The sequence below is a fragment of the Ixodes scapularis genome, unplaced genomic scaffold (assembly GCF_016920785.2).
Source record: "Ixodes scapularis isolate PalLabHiFi unplaced genomic scaffold, ASM1692078v2 PGA_scaffold8__174_contigs__length_109621045, whole genome shotgun sequence".
Classification (NCBI taxonomy): Eukaryota; Metazoa; Arthropoda; class Arachnida; order Ixodida; family Ixodidae; genus Ixodes; species Ixodes scapularis.
The window spans coordinates 58,079,505-58,100,042 of NW_024609883.1; the positions used below are offsets into that span (position 1 = coordinate 58,079,505).

The 20,538-nt window shown below is 44.8% G+C and overlaps 1 protein-coding gene across 1 annotated transcript in view; it reads right to left on the bottom strand.

Moving 5' to 3' along the window:
* Positions 1 to 331: 331 nt before the first annotated feature.
* LOC8039365 (peroxidasin homolog) overlaps positions 332 to 20,538 on the bottom strand; it is a 73,056-nt gene continuing 52,849 nt past the window's right edge. Inside the window, exons 14-23 of the mRNA XM_029990166.3 lie at positions 19,434 to 19,706; positions 17,329 to 17,562; positions 15,457 to 15,701; positions 10,681 to 10,986; positions 9,215 to 9,370; positions 6,826 to 7,212; positions 5,905 to 6,094; positions 5,273 to 5,390; positions 4,616 to 4,827; positions 332 to 2,052 (exon numbers count right to left, since the gene is read on the bottom strand). Coding sequence (XP_029846026.3) covers positions 1,958 to 2,052; positions 4,616 to 4,827; positions 5,273 to 5,390; positions 5,905 to 6,094; positions 6,826 to 7,212; positions 9,215 to 9,370; positions 10,681 to 10,986; positions 15,457 to 15,701; positions 17,329 to 17,562; positions 19,434 to 19,706 — 2,216 coding nt within the window. The 3' untranslated portion in view covers positions 332 to 1,957. The remainder of the gene's footprint in view (positions 2,053 to 4,615; positions 4,828 to 5,272; positions 5,391 to 5,904; positions 6,095 to 6,825; positions 7,213 to 9,214; positions 9,371 to 10,680; positions 10,987 to 15,456; positions 15,702 to 17,328; positions 17,563 to 19,433; positions 19,707 to 20,538) is intronic.

Genomic DNA, 20,538 nt, shown 5'->3' on the forward strand with positions numbered 1-20,538 from the left:
TAATGTTAATAGACCACGGTCATCGTGACCACTCGCGATAAGGAGGTAGCGTCATCTGTCTATACGTTCGTCAAACGCGCCCCACCACTCGACTCGGTAGTCTGCATCGCCCTCCGCCGTTCACCTTGGCAATTGTTTTGGCCTTATTTTTTAGAGAAGGGGAGTTACTCTGCAATTTTACGAGACAAAAGCTAGCTTGTAAAATATACTTGTGACGAAAAATTCAGATTGCTGCGTGCAGGCGCTGATTTTTACGGCCCATTTTAGATCGAGGCTGGTTATTTCAGTCACCCTATAGATTTATCTCTTAGCTATAGCTGAAATAATGCCTTCCGTGTGAATCTCGGTAAAGTGTACATCCAGAAACACCTTGAGGGCTTTTTTATACAGTCTGACTACTGAAAAGTTTCCAGAGCGGAAGCGTATGACTGCAACAGTAATACACTCAGAAGCACGTGCAATATTCTGAGGCAGTGTGCGCGCACTTTTTTTTTTTTATTATTTTCGATAAAGAAACTTGGCAGTGAATACAACTCTTGAAACAACACGACAGTATGCATTCAAAGGTGCAGGACGTGGATTCCTTCAAACTTTTTGCTCCATGATTTGTTTTTTTGGCATTCTTAACAATTCCCCAGTTCTTGCTGAAATAATGCCTTCCTTGCGCGTAGTCGTGAGGTATACACTCAGAAACACCTCAAGGTATAAAGAAAGGTTTCGGTAGACTTTGAAGAACGGAATATCTTTCAGAGCTGAAGCATGTTTTATAACTGCGATAGCGATACACCCTCAGAAGCACGTGCAATATTGTGAGGCATTGTGTGCGCACTTAATTTATTTTTCATCGACAAACAAGTCTGATTTTTTCAAAACAACACGACACTATCCAATGGCAGCTGAAGAGGCGCAGGACGTGAATATTTTTTACGCTTTTTACTCCATGATTCGTTTTTTCGGCATTCTTATATGTTAAAGTTAAATCTCAACAATAACGCATCAGTTCTTCCAAACTGACGCGTTTTTGCTCCTTTCTCCACGTTTCGTCGAGTGCGTGAACAAAACATTTAGAAAAGAGAGAGAGATTTGGTGTGCATCTCAACGTCGCTTGAAAACGTGACGCCAATAAAAATGAATATGCGAAGACTATACTTGAGAGTTTGCCCTATTCTTAGGCAATAACTATAACTGGTATGCCAACAAGAAAAATCTGAGCAGAGTTTGAAAGACAACAACAAATATATAAGACAGCGAAAATGATAAAGAATAACAGAGAAAAATATGAGCTTTGGCAGTATTTAGCACCGTCACGGTGCTAAATACTGCCAAAACAAACAAAAACGCAAAATCGGAGTTACAAAATGCCCGTAAAAATTAAATTCAACTAACGAAAGAAAACAAAATACAAGGGGTTTACGCGTATGGGTTTTTTGCCCGCATCAAAATTTAATACAAATGCTTGGTAAAGTTTGTACAAATTAACTGAACGCTAGAAAGTATACGGCAAAAATGTAAGTATGATAAACAACCAACTAATGCATATTACCACGCGCAAAGCACGCGATATTAATGGCAGTTCTAACGGAAACTGGTTAAAATTGAAACATATATTTTCAATATTAATGAAAACAACAACGAAAACGATCTCCAAAAACAAAAACAAAAACAACAACAACATTAAGAAAAACGTTATACAATCCACCTCAACAAAAGCAGCAACAACACTCGGGCAAGGCACACATCCCCTTATACTTTCGGCGTGAGAACAGAATGGCGGCGCTAATGTCAAATGCAACACGTGGAGAACCCCTTCAAGAAACGTGTTGCCGCGCAAGCGTGTTGCATACCGATTCAATGGACAGACGCGGTCGCTTTCGAGACAAATTTCTTGATAGTTCGGAGAAATAACTTTCGGCGTCTTGGATCCTTGGTCGTCTTACTGGGTGGCAACTGGCTTCTTTCACGTGGTCACCGGCAACGGCGAATTCAGACGTGGAGGAACACGACCGTTGCGGAAACTCGCAGTTTTCCCAGCCGGGCAGCCGCCTCCGTCTTCTAGGGGAATGCGGAAGCAGATGCAAAAAATGAAATATATTTATAAATACGCCTCACTTTATAAAGAAAAAAGAAGTACGAGGAAAGAAAAAACCGCTAATACACTGAGAAATCGTTTCCATTCCTCTTCTGCCTCAGCTGTCGAGCGAAGAGTCTGAGCGTGAACAGTATAGCCGGTGTAAAAAAAGAAGCGACGACGCTCAAGATGGGCCTGAAACATAATAGCCAGATGTGTTTTCCTGCTTTGCTACCATCCCACTCCCTTTCCTACTCTCATCTCTTTCTTTCACATTTTTACCATATCTTGCTTATTTTATTCTTTTATTTTATTTTCAGGTCTGGCTGGAGGGTAGGTTTTTTCTCACCTTGGCTCTAATGTGCTTCTCTAATGAGAGCAGTGAAAGAAGTGAGTCCGTTACAAGCGTTTCCCGTTCCTCAAGCGCATCTTCAATTGCACTTTTTAAAGTTTCCGAAAGCTTTTTGCGATAAGGAAGGATGTCTAATTTTGTTGATAAATTGAGGCTGGATGTCTTGCTGTTCACGTTGCTATTGTGTTCTATGCTTTTTTTTTTCTTTTTTTTTTATGAATGTATTACGGGTACTGTAAGTGCTTACGTATAAGGACCGGGAAACCAGACGTTATGGTGTCGGAATTTTGCGAAAATTACTCTAATTCCGGCAGACAAGAAGAATTTATAGCGCTTGCGATACTATTGTATGTAAGTTTACGACGTTAATACTGCTTCTTATGACCGGTGTTTTACGCATTACTTGTTCAAAAAAGACTACATAATAGGTTGAAGCATCGGAAAATAAACTCTGCGTTGACCAGTTTTGAGCGACGCTGTCATGGCTCAATGAACTTTGGAGCATGTACTTTCCCTCAAGGTACGGAGAGAGATCGGTCAAAGCGGAAACCAAAAATATGTTTAAAGGGATACTTTAACGTAATTTGAAATATACTCGTCGCGTTCACAAATAGGCTGAATATGATCTGCAATATTCGTAATTGACAATCGCACGTTTGTATTTTGAGCCTGAAGGCTGTATTTTTCGGTATAAACGGGCCACTCTGGCGAGCGCACGTCAAGCAGCCAGCGAAGAACACGTGACATCCGGCGCAAACGTGACGTAGATTGTCTCAGGACGAGCAAAGCTGCGGCGAGGTTGACGTCGACGGGATGTCCTAGCCATTTCAGCCAACGAGCCGCCGAAGCACGCCAGCGATCGGGCCACCGCAACTAAGCCCAAAGCTGCTTTTGTGCGAATTGTGTGTGACGGGCTATTGGAACGATAGCGGCGTTAGGGACAAAAAAAAAAAAAAAAGTCCCGGTGAGAAAAGAGTTCCTCCTTTTCCTCTTTTCTCGTGGTGGAAGGAAAGCTCACGGGATGATGTGAGGCTCAAGGCATGTATAGTTCTAGTCGAGACAGGCATCGTTCCTATCTGTCATGGTTCCTTGACTGTCATTACAAACAAGGCTTCTGCGACATTCATCAGGTGTCCTTTGATAATCGTTTAATTTCTTCTAAAATTTCTTATCGTGTCTTTTCATGGAGAGTGTCCGATGGGAGACTGCCCTCTTGAACACGTATAAAGCAAAAAATAAGTGCCGAAATTTCGTTGTAATATCCCTTTAAACCCCACAAAAAAAAAAAAGAAAAAGAAAACAGTTTTTGCTGTGAAATTGAGGAGGACGTTTTACGATGCTTAGCCTTACAGCGCAAACAAGCTTTGAATATCTAAATATAATATAAATCCCTTCATTCAGCGAGCTTCCTGGGGGAAGGTAGACACTCCAGCTTTCCAGCTTTTTCGAATTCTAGTTAAGATTCCGAACCGCTGTCAGAACTAAACTACTTTACCAGGGATCTTCACTTCGCCGTCTGTCACAGTTTCTTCGCGTAGATGCATAATCGCAGAAATGCCGATCCCTGTTGTCAGAATTTCGCGTTGTGTTTGCGGTGTTCCGAGAACCCTTTCAAGTGGTTCTACAGCGAGCGTGGGTTTGGCCGTTCAAATGAACCCCCGCGCTAATTTCCTAAAAAAAACAAAAAAAAAAAAAAAAAAAAACGGAATTGGGAAACGTTGTACCGTCCCTGGAACGCATCATCAGCTGTTTCAAAAGTGTTCCCAAAGTTGCAACGAATTACGCCAGAGGAACGTGTTAGGGTGTTAAATGCTCACTCCTCGCGGTTGGCATTTAATTTGAGGCTACGAAAGACGATAGAATGCATGCGTTGTAGTCGTCGCGGCGTCCCAACTCGTAGCTGCAAAACGCTTCCGTGGACTATCAGGCTGAGAGCGTGCTGCAACATGACAGGCGTCTGCCACATTCGCCTCCACTGTTCTGCAACCGCAACGATCGCAGCACTAAACAGCATAAAATTTCCCCAACGTCAGCGGGCGGAAAACAAAGGGACCACATTTGCTGACACGGTATATACACTCCGCTTAGAGACGCCCTCCAGGCCCCATATAGTTCAGAAGACAGATCGCTAAGTACCTGGGGATTTTGAACATTTCGAAAACTGGTCAGTCATCGCGGAATAGTTTGCCGTATACCTTTCTGGTCGTCCTTCCAGGGCGTCAAGTCGATCGAAGGAACGGCGTCGCAGTTTACGAAGGCTGGGTTCTGCCGCCGCGGCACCATAAACACGTCCTCCGTCACCCTGGTTATGTTGTCGCCGTTGTCGCACAGAACTCGGGCGAGGGAAACACGCCGAAGCTCGTTGAGTTGGTCCTTTGTGAACGATCCTTTGTTCTCATACCATAACCTGGGTTGGGCAAGAAGGATCACCACATCTTCAGACAAATATTGAGCCAGTTCGATATGTTAAGTTTTAACGCACCTACTCAGGCACGTGTAACAAGGTCACAGCATAATTGCGGCAAGGCAAGCATCTAGATTATACTAATTTTATGTGCCTGCTATTTGCACAATTGATCAATAAAATTAAGAATGCAGTAACATTTGTTAGGAAGAACGTTTAAAGAGCTCCTAGATGACTGAAAGAACCATCCCATCTGATCGATCGTTTGCCTTTTGAGAACATTCGAATGGGTAGAACAACAAAGTCTGTTCCTTCGTTTCAGGGTTACTATGGATGTCATTCGAATGGGTGTTACTATAGGTTTATCACTCACAAACCTAATTTTCTGTAACTCGAATACGTCTCTCTGCCTCCTACACCTGACTTCACTTATTACTGAGACACTTACCTGTCACCGTCTCTCACCCTGGCGAACTGTCCGCTCAGCAGGCAGAGCAGCGTAGGTCCCACCTTGGAACCCGGCACTGGCTCTTCGCAGATGGCGCCTACCCAGGTATCTATGTTATCTGCATCGAGTGAGAACAGTTTACACGTATCCCCTTGCGTAGAGTTAATAGCTCCACCTCTAACGTGCCACCTTCTGGTTTCAGGGGCTCCATCTTAACTCGGAAATGGTGCAGAACCTAAACAACGTATTTTATTTGGGGCATGTCATTGAATAATTTAATAGAATCCCGGCATGTAAATGGCGTGGCTTAGAAAATGAGCTAGGAAGTAGGACGAGATTATTTAGACTGCTGTGGCCAACTCTTTGAATTAAGGAACACTGCATGATACTGTTAGCACAAACAAACAATCGCCGGTTCTCCTTATTTTTAATAAAAATCAATACGCGTAGGCAGTCCATGATGGTCGAAATTGATCGCTTAGGGTGTACCTGCCAAAGCTATCTAGGAATATAACTCAATAGATAATCGATGTCATGTTACCACTAACAGAGTCGTCCAGTGTACATTCACAACGGCGTGCGCACGAGACGTCCGCACACTTGTGTTATCTTTTCTTTTGTCCGCAGCATACCGGGAGTCTTGTAGAGTCGTTCCAGTTTCTCTCTGAGGTCGTCGCTTGTGATCTCGTGCCTGAGGTCGTGGAAGTTCCTCGCCCTTGTCAGGTTGCAGAACTGGCGCCAACGATTGTAACCGGGGAGTCCGTGATCGCGACCGCGCTGGATGTTGAACGACGCCAGATCTTGGGCCACGATGAGAGCAGGCTGCAAGGTTATGATCGACTCACTCGGTGCTTCGGTGGTGGTGAGTGACTAATTTACCTTCAACTCGGAGTCGCTGGTGTGTCCCGCTTTCAGTATTTCGCGGTGCGCTTTCTATGCTTCAGCCCAAAATGGCAAGGACTTCGTAATATTACACCTTTTCAGGAGATTATAATAAGCCACAGAAACAGTCGGAAATCAATTTGATTTTTTATTGAAGTTATAAATGCATGTTCATTTTTTTGCAAACTGAATTACGCATACTTTTAACTCCGGAGGAGTGACGCCTTTCATCAGAAGCGACGTGAAGGAGAGAAGTTGGCATCTACTGCTTATCCGCGTGTGCATCTAAACTCAGAGCCGTCTGGAGGGCATTAGGTGAAACAAAGGGATGGGGTTTAACTGCACGCCACTAGAGTTGCGAATGAACGCAATGTTCAAGTAAAACTGTTTTTTTTTGTTTTACTTGAACGAAAGGCGCTCACACAGACGCAGAGCATTTGATCTCAGTGCCGATTCACAAGGTCAAACATCAAAACTTCCTGATGGCGTCTTAACAACAATTCAAGCTTTGACATTCCGCACTACCTGCAAAACTAAAGCCCGTTCCTACGCACGCCAACTGTCGACAATTTTGGCGGGCAAACGCTCTCATTTAGGGACAGTAATGTGGTATGTATATAAGCCGTTTGTTCGCATACAGGCTTAACACAAAAGCAAGAAAACAAACTTGCCTCAAACAGATGATCTGTGAGCTCAGAGTTGAGCAGCTGGTCCGCCTTCCGGAGCTTGGCAGAGGCCACAAAGAGGCCCCTCATGAGGGGATCGATTCCCCCTTCTCTCAGCAGGAGATGCGGAGCGAAGAACGCCCTTCTCAGCGGCACGGGGCCCTCGGGCACGGGCTGGAACCTCTCGTCGAGCCTCAGGAGAACGGGGTTGATAAGGAAGTGCCCGAACCTCAGCGCGGCCGTCGCGAACACGTTCACGATGGACGGATTTGTCTCGGAGTCGTAGCCCCGGTACGGTCCCATGGCAGCCATCCCCACGGGTCCCAGGATCTTGGGGAGCCAGTGGGAGTACGTGATGTGCTGCATCTGGGCTCCAACTATCTTGCGAGTTTCCTGAGAGACAAGAAGAAGGGACCTTTACGACACGGCCCGTTTGCTCGAAGCGCTAACCGCGGCTAAAGTTAGCCACAGTACCTAGGAGAGGGATTTTAAAATCACGTGACTGGCTCGGTAAGGATGCGGGGAAACATGGTGGTGCCCCGGTGAGTGAGCGCCGCTCGCTTTAAAACTAATATGTCGTTGTAGCTGCAATATCGGGCGCGTTATTCAGCAACGAATGGTGCAGGAGGCTTTAACTTTGCCTTACCTCACTTAAATCGCAAAGCATAAGCAATGAACTCGCAGCATTTTTTAGATAGTATTTCGATTCTGGCCATTCCTAAGCCTAAATGAGCGCGATAATCGTCGGCATGGCAACGTCTTTGGAAAGTGGATTGCCTTGACCCAATCGACCGGGTATGGATAGCACACAAAAAGCAGACAGCAATCCAATAGACCTTTTTCTAAATTTGGAAAGCACCGAGGGGAATGCTACAAGTGTAGTTGCACGCGTTGCACATGCTGGCGTCTGTAGTTGTAATTGTTCTAAAGAAAAAAGTCTAAAACAAAATTTTGCCTTGCACGCGCGTTCGTCAAAGCCTTGTTATGAGTATTTACATCGAATCTTTTATAAGACGAAGGCCAGCGCGCGCGGACCGTGGAATTACACTTCCAGCGTTCTCCTCGATGCTTGGGTAATTTAGAAAAAAGTATATTGGGACACTGTCTGCTTTTGTGTGCTATAAACACCCAGCCGATTGAGTCAAGGCAATCCGCTTTCCAAAGATGTTGCCATGCCGACATTTATAGCGTCCTTTTAGGCTTAGGAATGGCCAGAATCGAAAGACTTTAAAAAAAAAAAAAAACGCGGCAATCATTGCTCGAGTTTTGTGATTTAAGTGAGGTAAGGTAAAGCGATAGCCTCCTGATCCAATCGTTGCTGATTAACGCGCCCGATACCGCAGCTACAACGACATATTAGCTCCAAAGCGAGCGGCGCTGACTCACCGGAGCACCGCCATGTTTCCCCGCATCCCTACCGAGCCAGTCACATGATTTCACAATCCCTCTCCTACGTACTGCGGCTAACTTTAGCCGCGGTTAGCACTTCGAGCAAACGGGCCCTGATAGATAGCAAGGCGGTATTGCTGGATTCTCCACGCTAAAACCGGAGGCAAGTGCATCCCAAAGGTTGCTGCACCGAAGTGCTGCGATAGCAACGTTCGGCTGGCCCTTGTGTGCTCCCTCATTCAGCACGAGTCGGCACTTTACGCGGACGCAGCTGTCTAATCTGCCCCCCCCCCCCCCCCCCCCCCCCCCCGCACTGGTCTCCGGTAGGTAGCGCAGAAAATCCAGCAGTCAGGCTTTGTTATCCAGGAGGTCTTGGATACCACTGAGAAAACTAATCACAGCAGTTTACGACAGATGACAGATGCACGGTAGATTAACAGGCCGAAAAAAAAAAACGACATCATTGTGATCTTAAAAGATGTGCTCTGTTGCAATGAGAATAATTTGAACCATGAGTGAACATCTGATAGCAATTATACAAGCTAGGCGTAGCAGCGCCAGACTACATTTGTCAATAAAAATATCCTTGTAACACTCGCAATTTTCGAAACTCCATCCGAAGGAGTCAGTGATTAGATTTCCGATTTGTCTTTGGAAAAGCAGATGCTAGGGCCGTAAATACACAATGCGTTTATTAGAGTGGCGTAGTGCGTTTTTTTTCGAGAGGCTAGACCACCAGGCGTTTGGCTTGGCCTTTAACATTCCCCTCTAAATTCAAATGGGATTTAAGGGATGGACCCGTGCATATTTACGCACTTTTGAAAGTGCTATATAACTATGATAATTTATTCTTCAATTCAATCCGTGCATATTATTCCATAATCCAATGGATATATAGGTTCTACGAGCATCTGAATTTGCACGGTTCGGTGTAAGGAAACAAAATAATTTCGAGTGTAGATGCTATTACCGGTCCTCTCTGCATCCGTGCTCTACTTGGACTTACCTGGTAGAGCCGTTCCCCATCCCAGTGAGGGTTGACATCGTGAAGGAGCTCGGCGAGTCGGTTGTGCTCGCGGAACCATAGGGTGTGCATGGACAAAAGACCAAGCTGTTCGTTGGCCCTCACATCGCCGGCGAGGAAGCAGTCCACATCAGTTATCTGCGTAAAAACAAATCTAAGATAAGATTTAACGTGCGTTCTCCTGATAACAGTTAGTGGAATTAGCTAGTGACAACATTGTTACAGTTATAGTTTTATGATATAATGCTTCCATATCAAGACACGCTGTTTACAAACAAGGCCCCCTGCTCCAAGTACCATGCTTGCGTGTGTGCAGAAGTCGATTTCGGGTCAGATGTTTGCACATGCGCCGTGCTCAAAGCAGCGGCATGCAGCGGCGTGACTTCAAGGCGGCGCGTGGGTTCACCAAGGCTAGGGATTCAAGAAAATCTGTTAAAATTTTACTCGCCACAAAAAGCTAGGCGTAATGGAAAACTCTTTACTTGTCCTTAATCTGTGGTTTGGGTTAATATAAGCTGTAAAAGAAAAAGGTTCGGATATTAAAAGGGTCATGAAACGATTTTTAAACTTTTTCATTCTTAGCTTTTCTCCCCAACTCACAAATCGCGCACTGTATGAAACAGTTCAAGACGACAGAAAGAACGGACTCCCCTCATGCTGGGACCCTGGTTTGAGTACCCGGACCTGGCCATTCTCCTCCTAGAAGGTTAGCCCGTCGCTGAAAACTGGAACAAAAGTTGCTTTCCCCAACCTGTTCTCCCCTAAGCTGACAGTGCCGTGGAAGCTACGTGCTTGTTGGGCCAGCCACGCTTTTGCAACGTGATCATGCCTCACACATTACCACACGCACATAATGAGGTCAGGTGATGAAAGGGAGGCGGGTGATTGGTCTGGCAAGCGCGTATAGTCTCCACCGCACTGTGAGCTTAGGGGTGAAGATAATAAGTGAGGTCGGGTGTCGTGGGACCTGCGTTTGGGCCCGGTGACGCGCTTTGGGTACCGCGGACGTTTCACAGTGAGTGAAAAGGCAGAGGTCTTACGAAGGGAACGGGGTGCGAAATATTCCGCTGTGTTTTCAAATTTGCGTACCGAATATCAGGCTTTTGACATCCTACCTTCTTTCTTTTCGTTCACCAAACGATATGATATGAGTAAAATGCCAATCTAAATTAATTTATGAGAGACAAAATTTGTTTCATGGGCGCTGAAAACTAGGACACATTTCTAGATAAATTGATGTTTGGTAACTGCGTGCGTTTTTGGCACACACGCCCACCAGCATTAAGATGTCCAAATACCTTTAGTGGCGCCTAGAGATTATGCGCGGCATCACCTAGCGGAACAGACGCAAAGGACGTAAACGAGCAGCTCGGATGTTTGTATCCATATAAAGTGAAAACTTTCACTGCCTAATTGTTGAAATGTGGAAGTGGCGAATAGCCCTTCACCTCGGAATTCCGCTTGCAGTCATTCGGTTGTCCGTCGTTGAAGGGCAGGAGGAACTTCCCGGAGGGCATACGAGGACCGACCCTAAGCAGTCCCAGGTCGCTGGTCAGGTTTCGCAGATGGACCGCCTGTTTGGGCCTGCTGCCGTACACGTTGGAAGCGTCGATGAACGACGTCAGCTGGTTGGTCTGCTCCCGTGGCATCAGGCCGCCGTAGAACATGGACGTGCGACCGGAGCCGCAGGCGGTGCTCGAGCGCACGAACTCGATGCAGCGGTGGCCGCGGACTCGCCGGTCGTCCGCCGGGACCTGCATGCACATGGTGTCCACCGAATGAGTTTGGGCGCGTGCGATCGTAGAAGCGGAGGAACTGCAGTTTGGCCGTATACTTTCCGGTGTTTATTTAGAGAAAAAATATCGGCGGATGCTCTTCAGAGTTCATTCATTTTTTATATATTGGTGTTTTTTAGTGAGAATAAATATAGGCCTCCACCCGAAATGGAGCGCAACTCGAGCTCCATAGGCGACTTGTGGCCGCTTAATCGGCGTGTTTTGTTTTTATATCGGTGTATTTCGCATTATTTATTTCGGACGGGCGCTCAGAACAGTTTTAATCAGTTGAGCACCTGTCATGAAAAAACCTAAGAGATTAAGTCTAAAAAGGAAAAGCTTCTGACAAAAGAAAAAACAAACAAAAACAATCCAGCTAAAGAAACAACTTCCAGGAATTGGTGTTTTTCGGTTTTCATCGATTTTTTAACACCCACTATTTTTTTGGGTTGTTTTTGCTTAATATCAATATCAATTTTGTATTTTGGACATCGATGGATGTTCATCAGCGTTTCTAGTTTAAAACCCTAAATTCTACGTCGTAGCTATACTCCGATCTCTCCTAGGTTGACAGGGAGCCTGGAGTTATGCGATCGCCGTTCCATTGATCAGACTCCCTTTGTTCACCTGGCGTCGCTCGTGTGCACGGGTGGAAGCGTAATCACGTAACAACAGTAGGGCGTATGATTGGTCCAACAATCACGTAGTTTCCACTCTACTATCAGCTTAGGGGTGAAAGGTGTATAGTCAACGCCCCGTTTATTACATATTTTTAACTTTATAGGGCCAATGAAACACGGCGGGCTGGCTTTCTTTCTGTATTTACGAGTGTCAGATATTAAAGTGAAGAAAGAATGCATAGCTTGTTCACTGAACCCAAAAAAATGTTGCAGCCGCAGTCACAATAGAAAATAACCCCATGCGCAAAAAAGCATGTTCTACATTCTGTTTTATGTAGCCTTTGCAATATGTGCCCAAAGAAATGAACGATGCCTAGTACAGAGTGTCGCCCACCTCCTCAGTGCCTTATTTGCCCCACTTGAGTCCTAAATAAAAGGTATTTTAACCGCATACACCAGCGCTATAATGTGCATACATCGTAGAATGCTGGTTGGGTATATAGTGCCACCAGATGCCTTCTACAGCACCGAAAAGGAATTGGAGTACAACAAAAAACTTCTACGGAAGCTTTCTTTTTCTTCAAGAAAGGAAAACAGGTATGCTAGTTGTCCTGACGTTCAATGCATGTGTGGAAGTGGGTTATTGATTATGTGTAACTTAATCAAAAAACGCATACGAATTACATAACCAGTGAGACCAATTCTTTCACTATTATAAACCATGGGGACATCTGTAAATGTGTTTTCATGTGCTGTAATCTAACAATAAACTAATACGCTCATCCGGAAGTGTAACGGTAAAATATTAACCTATGACTAACAAGCTCATCGCAATACGCTAGCGTAACGTGTGTCACTAACCTATAGATGGTATGTGTGTGGTGTCCCCATTTTTCGTTTTCCTCAGTTTCGAGGTTCTCCTAAAATGATCTTATGGAGGCTTTTTCGGGTCATCTAAAGCCAGCGCGCAAATGGCGCACTATCAGCCCTGTGCATTTTTGATTTCACGTTGACTGAGGAATTGCAATCGTCAAGGGTACGGCGAAAGGGCTTAGAGGAGTATAACGTGCGTGAGTTAGTTCCAAACCTTTATTATTACCATTTTACCATGCACGCCCGAAAATCTACAGTCGTCGGACTATTAAGGCGCTGTCGTTGTGTGCATAAAAATATTTAGTGTAAAAACAGTCACAGAGACTTGTGCGATAGATAGGCTGAAGAGCGGCAGCACGTGGTTTTGTCCACACCACCTTCACGGATCTCGATTTACGACGTTGTCGTTATCAGTCGTCAATCGTCAGGGCTTTGTGCCAGACTCATCGTTCATGGCACACTCAGACTACTTCGTCTGAGACAAGCGGACTGATTCCAACACGGTGCCGGTGCACCCACTAAATTATCTCAGCAAGGTACGTTATCCTTTCATGGCAGGAGAAAGGCTTGAGAAAGCCTACCTGCTGCCGCTCAAAGTACGGGTTTTCAAATATCAAGAGCGAACGTGCTTCTGCTACATTCAACTGCTCATATGCTTTCTCGTTGTAGAAAATCAATCAAAACATCCCATCGTCTTTGTTGTCGCTCCTTTGAGAAAGGAAGGCACTTGTCATAAGCCAGCTCGCTTCAAACCGCCAAGTTCCCAGCCAAGTCTAGCCAAGTTTTCCAAATCAAGCAGTTTAAAAATCGCCGTTTCAGGAAGTACTGGCTTGAATATACTTGAGCACGGGTACAAACGAGCGCGGGCCCTTCCTCGACCAAGAAAGCTAAATTGTGCTGGCCCAATTACAATATAAGGCCATAGAATGGGCTTTCCTAAAGTCCCCTTTGTGTCTCTATGTCTTATTTTTTGCTTCCAAGTTTGTTTTAAAACGTATCTTTCATTTTTTAATGGGAGGAATCTTTCATTTTGGGAATTTCTCGAACCCCGTTTTCCCCCGGTGGGTGGCAATTATTCTCAGAATTGTGGAAACTCACACTGTTGTCTACGCAGACCCATCCACCACCAGCCTCTAAGATACCCAGTCCAGTCAAGACAAGGTCCGCCCATACGCGGACCGTTGCCTTCGCAGAGCCCAGCCCACTAGTTTTACAAGCGCTAGGCCGCTAGACGACGTCTTCGTGGCCACAATTTGAAGATGGCGCCGAGCTTGTAAAAAAAAATATTAACCTGCAGAAACGTCTTCATTCTATGCACAAGTCCGTGAATGAATAACCGTTCTCCGGTTAGTTAAACATTACCGTTTGCCATACTTTCTTCTCTACATTTTTCGTAGAAGGTCACTGTTTCTCCGCTCACTGATGCACAGCTTCAAATGTATCAAGTAAGTTGAATTTTGACTGAGTTGAGAGAAACAGTGGCAGCCGCTCTTGTATGTGATCTGCACAATGGGGGGAGTCATTGTTTTCAGCATCTAATGGTGTGTCTGGTGTCGGTATTTCTCGGAGACTGTGCACATCATGAAGAAAGTGTCTCGTCAAAAGGAATTTTGCCGTAGGCGCACGTCCGCGTCCACGATGGTGACGAAATTGAGCGTGCACGTGCCCATGGAGAGATTCTTTCGGGTAGACAAGTTACAGTAGATGGTTTTATAAATAATCTGCAAATCAGTCAATATTTGAACTTGCACTATGTCATGACAGGCTTGAGTTTAGACTTTAGACTAAAATAAATTCTACAACCAGAGTTCGCATAACTTTTAATTACTCAATTAATTATTCAACAAGGAGAGTCAGGAGTACAGGGTTGTTTGGCGCGACAGCTCAACCTGTGCTAGAAGCCTTTCAACCAAAGTTTGTATTACCGATGGAGACGACAAGAAATATGGACACAAAGTGGCGAACTGGACAGGCGATATCCACGTGTTTCGAAGATCTTTGATTAGCTGCTTGTAGAATATTCCGATCAGTGGCTCACCTTGTTACCAAGAGAAAAGATTTTGAGATCCACTTGAATAAAGGATCTGAAACTGGGTATTTTCGAACGTTCTTTGTCAGGGAAACTGCCTGCGTCTGGGAATCGATTCCTTTGAGCTGGTGTTTCCTATTTATGCTGGTCGTCTCTTTGTGTACGCAATCCTGTTGGCGCGTTGGATAGTGCGATGTCTACATCGAACATAAAGTAACAAGAGCCCGGTTAAAGTTCTCGCAGAACAGGGAAGAAGAACATGGAAAATATCGCACTGTCTCAGGTTCTTGCAAGCTTCATCTCATTTTTATCTGGTGGTTTTATTTTAATTTGGTGTATTGGGAACCCTTAGCTTTCTTGCTTGATTTACCTATGAGTCTGCACTTTCACGATTTAAATCTTCATATAACAAGCGTCGGCCCCTTTTATATGCAAATAGAAACCAACGTCGCGGCCGGAAGCAGAACTCAGTATTACATTCCTTAGCCCAGAAGGAAAAATTCAAATCGTGTTAGACTGCGCAGAACGAAAAGGCTTAAAAATAAACAAAAATCACTCAAGCACGTGTGAAAAAAACAAACAGATAATCGCACAGAATTCGGAATATGCGAAAATTGTTTCATCCTATCTTCGAGTGCACAGAATATTTACTGCAAATAAATAGAAGGTGTATTCTAGTTAAAATCATATTTAAGATTTCTGAGTGGAAGATGCCAGCTCGTTATCGTTTGCCGTATTCCTAGATAGAGTTTCGTGTGTTTTCTTTACATGTCTTCCCGCCTTAAGAAGCACGTAAGTTGTCGCTCATTGGCAGTCGACTGCCAAAACACTTTAGGTGATATAGTACTTTAGCTGCCTCTAAGCCGCCACTTCGGTATGTAGAACACTTCACAATACTCTCAGAATCAAGCAAATTATAAGCCTTACCTCAATAGGAAAGCACGGCATGGCATTTTCGCACGATTCGGAGCAGTCCACCGTGTCGATGAAGCGTTCGTGGCTGATCGCTGGAACAGAGAAGTCCATATCGTGGTCCAGGAATTGACCCCACTGCATCAGCATATGCGAGTGCTCGCTGTCTTCCTCGACGACTTGAGTAGATATCAACCCCGTGGATACCGTACGGGCCAGCGGAAGCACATGACCGTTCACGGGCAGATTTGCTGTCCAACCTGAGGAGGCGGTGAAGAAAGCGCTACTGTTAGTTCCTGTTTCGTACCCTGCAGAGCTTAGAGTTTTATGCTAGCAGCGACAGCCTCCGCGGGGTAAAAAGCTTGACGGTTCAGGCCTTTTGACGTGCATGGCGGCGTACGAGTAGACTGAAAGACCGTGTGTTCTTCCACACTTGGCATGATTACATGTGCTGTTGAAAGGCATAAGTAAAAAAAAATGGCGTATTGTATGAAGGGACATTGTGGTTATGTTTTTTTACAGTACTATGGTGGGAAGCAAGTGCCAATGCAATTGCGTAACACTGAGACTTACGTGTATATCAGTTCTAGAATACGTCGTAGACAGGGCACGGCATCTGCTTTCCCTTGATTCCCCAGTCAAGCTATGCTATCCGCAGGGATGGGCAAAATACATGCAAATATGTATTGAATAAACATACAAAATACTTTGTCAAAAATGTATTTAATTACAAATCTAATTGCATTTCCAAAAAAGCATTTAAGTACAAGATACATATACAACCAAATATATTTGGTCTCCTCCAAATACTTTTCAAATACATTCCTCAAAATTTGCGTCAGCGACTTCAGGGCACCTGCAACGGATTTCTGTGTATCTCATTTTAATTTTGCATCGCTCACTCGGGAGTTAGTGTGCGAGGCTCTAGCAACGTAATAGAAATATAATCACAAAAAAATGTAATCAGCTTGGACGTAATAGGTGAAAAAAATACAGAGCTTCAAGCAGCTTTTATTTGTCGATTACATTTTGGTATAGACTAACAAAGAACCGAGACGACCAAGACGCGCAGCACTAGCTAGAGAATTTTTTATTGTTGCAACTCGCACCATTCACGAAAATCTGGACGACCCTCGCATTTAGGATGTTCCAGGCAAAAATATGGATGGAAATCAGGCTAGAAAGCATCACAAGTTGTCACAGGCACTTATTTAGCCAGTCTGCCGGTGAACCTCGATTTCGTCACTATTCTTGCCCTGGACTAGCAACGTAACCGCAAAGTCACTAAACGCTTGTGCTTGATTGAGAGACACTGCATTCGGTGCTGAACGTAGTGTTCTTCCTGCTATGGACAGTGACAATAAATGTGAGGGATGTATTTTCGCCTACAAAATTGTATTTAATTACGATTGTATTTGAAATACCCACGTTTTAGTATTTATACACACACGTCAAATACATTACCCAATTTGTAATTAAATACAAATGCAAAATACACAAAGTATTTGAAATACGTATTTCAAATACTTGTATTTGAAATACTGCCCATTCCTGGCTATCCGCGACCTAATTGTTGTAAACAAGACTGCGTGATCTTTCCATTAGACATTGTTATTCAAGCAATGTGTTTGGGAACCGAAAAGTTAATTTTCTTTTTCAGGTGGACCGTTGAATTTGCGCTGAAAGCACTCATACAAAAGACCATGCACTTTCGACTAGACGTATACGTTTGCTTAGCGCACGTAGTCTGAAAATCTGTTATCTACGAGGGTGGGCTTGGCAGAGGAGGAGACCGACAATAGGCTTAAAATAACGCAAAATTCTGTCAAAAACAAGTGCAGAAAACCAGACAACCTACATGCTCGGTGCACTCTGGGTTGCACTCACCGATTGGAGTATTGAAACCGTTCTCGTACTGGGCAGGGAGCAGCCTCTGGAAAGGGGTCAGCGATGCGCCCCACATCGGATGTTCCTTGTTGTTGCAAGTGCCGTCGTAGGTGCGATAGCGGCTGTGGAAACAGTCGTCCGTGCAGTCCGGGATCCGGCGGTGCTGGAGGCATCCCGACTTCTCCGCCAGCAAGTCCAGATACGACGGAGACAGGAGGTTCCGGAAAGCGAACTCTTCATTGAATCGAAAAGTGGATGGAGAGACACCAGTGAACGGAACTCTGCCAGAGCCCATTTGATAGATTGAACTATGCAGTAAGAGTGATAAAGAAAGAGTAAGATAGTTTGACAGCCTTACAAAAGGCAAGCCATTGAATTGCCATAGTTGGACGAAAAACGCAAAGTTAACAAAAGTTGCTAGAAAGACCTCAAGAAAGAACCTCCTAGGAGTACCAAAGCGGCAGATGTCATTTAAAGAGCCTAGCTTCTTAAAGAAGGCTGAAGTCCTCATTACTTACAATAGCACTCCTTGAAAATAAGAGAAAATATCTACTCCCAAAGAAATTCTAATTATGTCTGCCTGAAAGAAACTGGAATCAAAAGCGAGATTCGCTCTTCGGATCCGTTGAAATGGCCTTATATCTGCGCATTGTAAGATAATTTAGAATTGCTGCTGGCCCCATTCTATTGCAAAGGATATCTAACTACAAGTACAAGCAGTGCTTTTTCTAGGTTGTGTTTTCACGGTGCTCGGTCTTACTCAACACAAGGCCGGTAGTGTGGATTATTTGCGTCATATTCATCGATCGAGTGTCGGGCACAGCTGGGACACGTGCTGCTACTCTCTAAAAACAAAGAGTGTGGTTTTACATTCTTTTGTCCCATATAATACACCCCGAAACTTGAGTTCCACGTAAAGCGCACTGACGCTAAACTGACTGTATCAACTTTCAAGAGCGGCTAGATAGCCCACAAAGTACCTGTTACTAACTAAAAAAATGATAACACGGGTTGTGTCAACCCTACTGAAGAACCTCAGTGTTGTTTTTTGTTTTTTGTAGTTCTAGTCTTTGATACGTGCTTTAGCTGCTTAATAATCAACCCCCTCGTAAAAGTTGGGCCATGTGTTCGACGTAAGTACGCTGTACGTCGAACTGAAATATTGGGATGTATTATATTGAACAAAGCGGTGTAAGACGACACCTTTTCTTTTCTTTTTAGAGTGTATAGCGTCAGATTGGGAATCGTGTTCTATTGGTGCTTCACTGATTAAGCACGAGCTGCAGTCGAGCGGTGACGTAGCGTTCGTCTATGCGAGCCGAGTGCTGCACCAGGAAGACACACACAAAAAAAAATATAATTCTTTTCTTGTCCCCATGAGTTCGGTTATTAGCTTAGTCCGCAATATAAAGCGTAGCAAAACTAAAATAAATTAAATGTATAAAAATTCACTATAGGCCACTAATATTATCCGAGTAAAACTGTAACAATATTCTAACAGAGCCAACGATTTCGCTTTCTAATTAATTGATTAGCTTTATTGAAAGAACCGGCACCGGTCATGTGACAATTTTCCCGCTAAATCTTGCGAGGAATCTGAATGGGTGTTGATATTAGGTGACATCAGTTTTCACGCTAAATCTATCGGGAAACTTAGTTGGCGTTGTATTCGTGTGAAGTCAATTTTCCCACCATATGTAGCGGGAAAGCTGACTTTGTGTACAGGTCGCGTGACGTCAAGTGATGAGGCCATTTTTCCTGCTAAATTTAACGGGTAAAATAAACGACCAGAAATATACGTAAAGTAGCCTGAAGAAATTAAAAAAAAGCTAATCGCTTTAAAAGAAACAAAAAAAAAACGACAACAACCACACAAGCTCCATCATATTGACCGAGATCGAAGAGCACAATATATGTTCAGCTCAAACTACCTCCTCACAGAAGCATATCGGAAAAATTGACATCATGTGAATCAAGACATATGACGTGGCGATGTCACATCAGTTTCCCTGAGAAATTTAGCGGGGAAATTGAGGGGACGGTACTTTGTGAATATTTTCTAGTAGAATTTGACTGATAAACCACATTGTGTGTTATAAACATACGAGAAAGGTTAAATTTGGCTCCGGAAGACACTTGTTCCTGGATGAGACCGAGGGCTCTCTCGAAGATCTCGGCCGCTCTTGCAGTGCGCTGGGCCTCCGAGTCCGGGTAGCGGAAGATCCGCAGGAGCTGGTGGTGGTTGTGACCGGAGCTGCTGCTGTTCAGCAAGTTTTGGAGCGTGCTGTTGATGGCCTTGTCCACGGATTCTTCAGCCTCTTGAAGCGCGGACAAGAAGTACCGATCACCAGGATGCGGTTGTCCCTCGGCAATCGTGTCTGTTAATGAAAAAAAAAAGACGGTATTTTAAAAGAATGTGAATGCGACGGGACAAATGTGGTCATAGTAAGAACATATCGCACGTTAATGTCGCATATGAAGTGAACGTGAAATGCGTTATGTGTTATCGAGGTACTATCGACTTCGCATGAAATGCGAACAACGGAGCGCGTGGCCTTCGGTACATGTTCTGCTACCTAGAGGCAACTAGGAATTGATGAAACTACGGGGTAGAGAGGGGGCTGCGAGAGTGCGGGCTACACTCCGATGTGCATACCAAGTGCCTACCCTCGTAACCCATCTCTCCACTCAGCAATTTTGTCAGTGCCTTGCTGCCCCTAGGTAGCGGAGCATGTATCGAAGCATGTTTACGGGTAAAACAGCGCGAACGAGGACACAGGACAGAGAAGATCTACACAGACGGAGCGCTGTTTTACGCACCGTCCTTGTACAATTCTCTGTCCTGTGTCCTTGTTCGTGCTGTTTTACCCGTAAACACGTTTCACCAACTAGCCCAAATTTCAACAGTATTACGTAATTGGCGTCCCGCTGCGGTGAGACGCCGAAGCGCAGCGTCTCACCGCTGCCGCGAGACGCTGCGGCGATGCGCGAGAACCCGGAAGTGTGTTTCGGGTCCTCGCCGCTTCAAAAGCTGTGCGCTGACGTCGAGGGTCCCCGAGAAATGGCTCTTTGATGCTCTGTGCTACCAGATCTTCGCGCTGCAAATCTGCGACCGGACACTGTATGGCTCCGCCGTCGAACTGCCAGGCTTTCTGAGTACACACACAAAAAAGGGGTGTAGCCCTTACATCCCTTGTCACGTATACGACA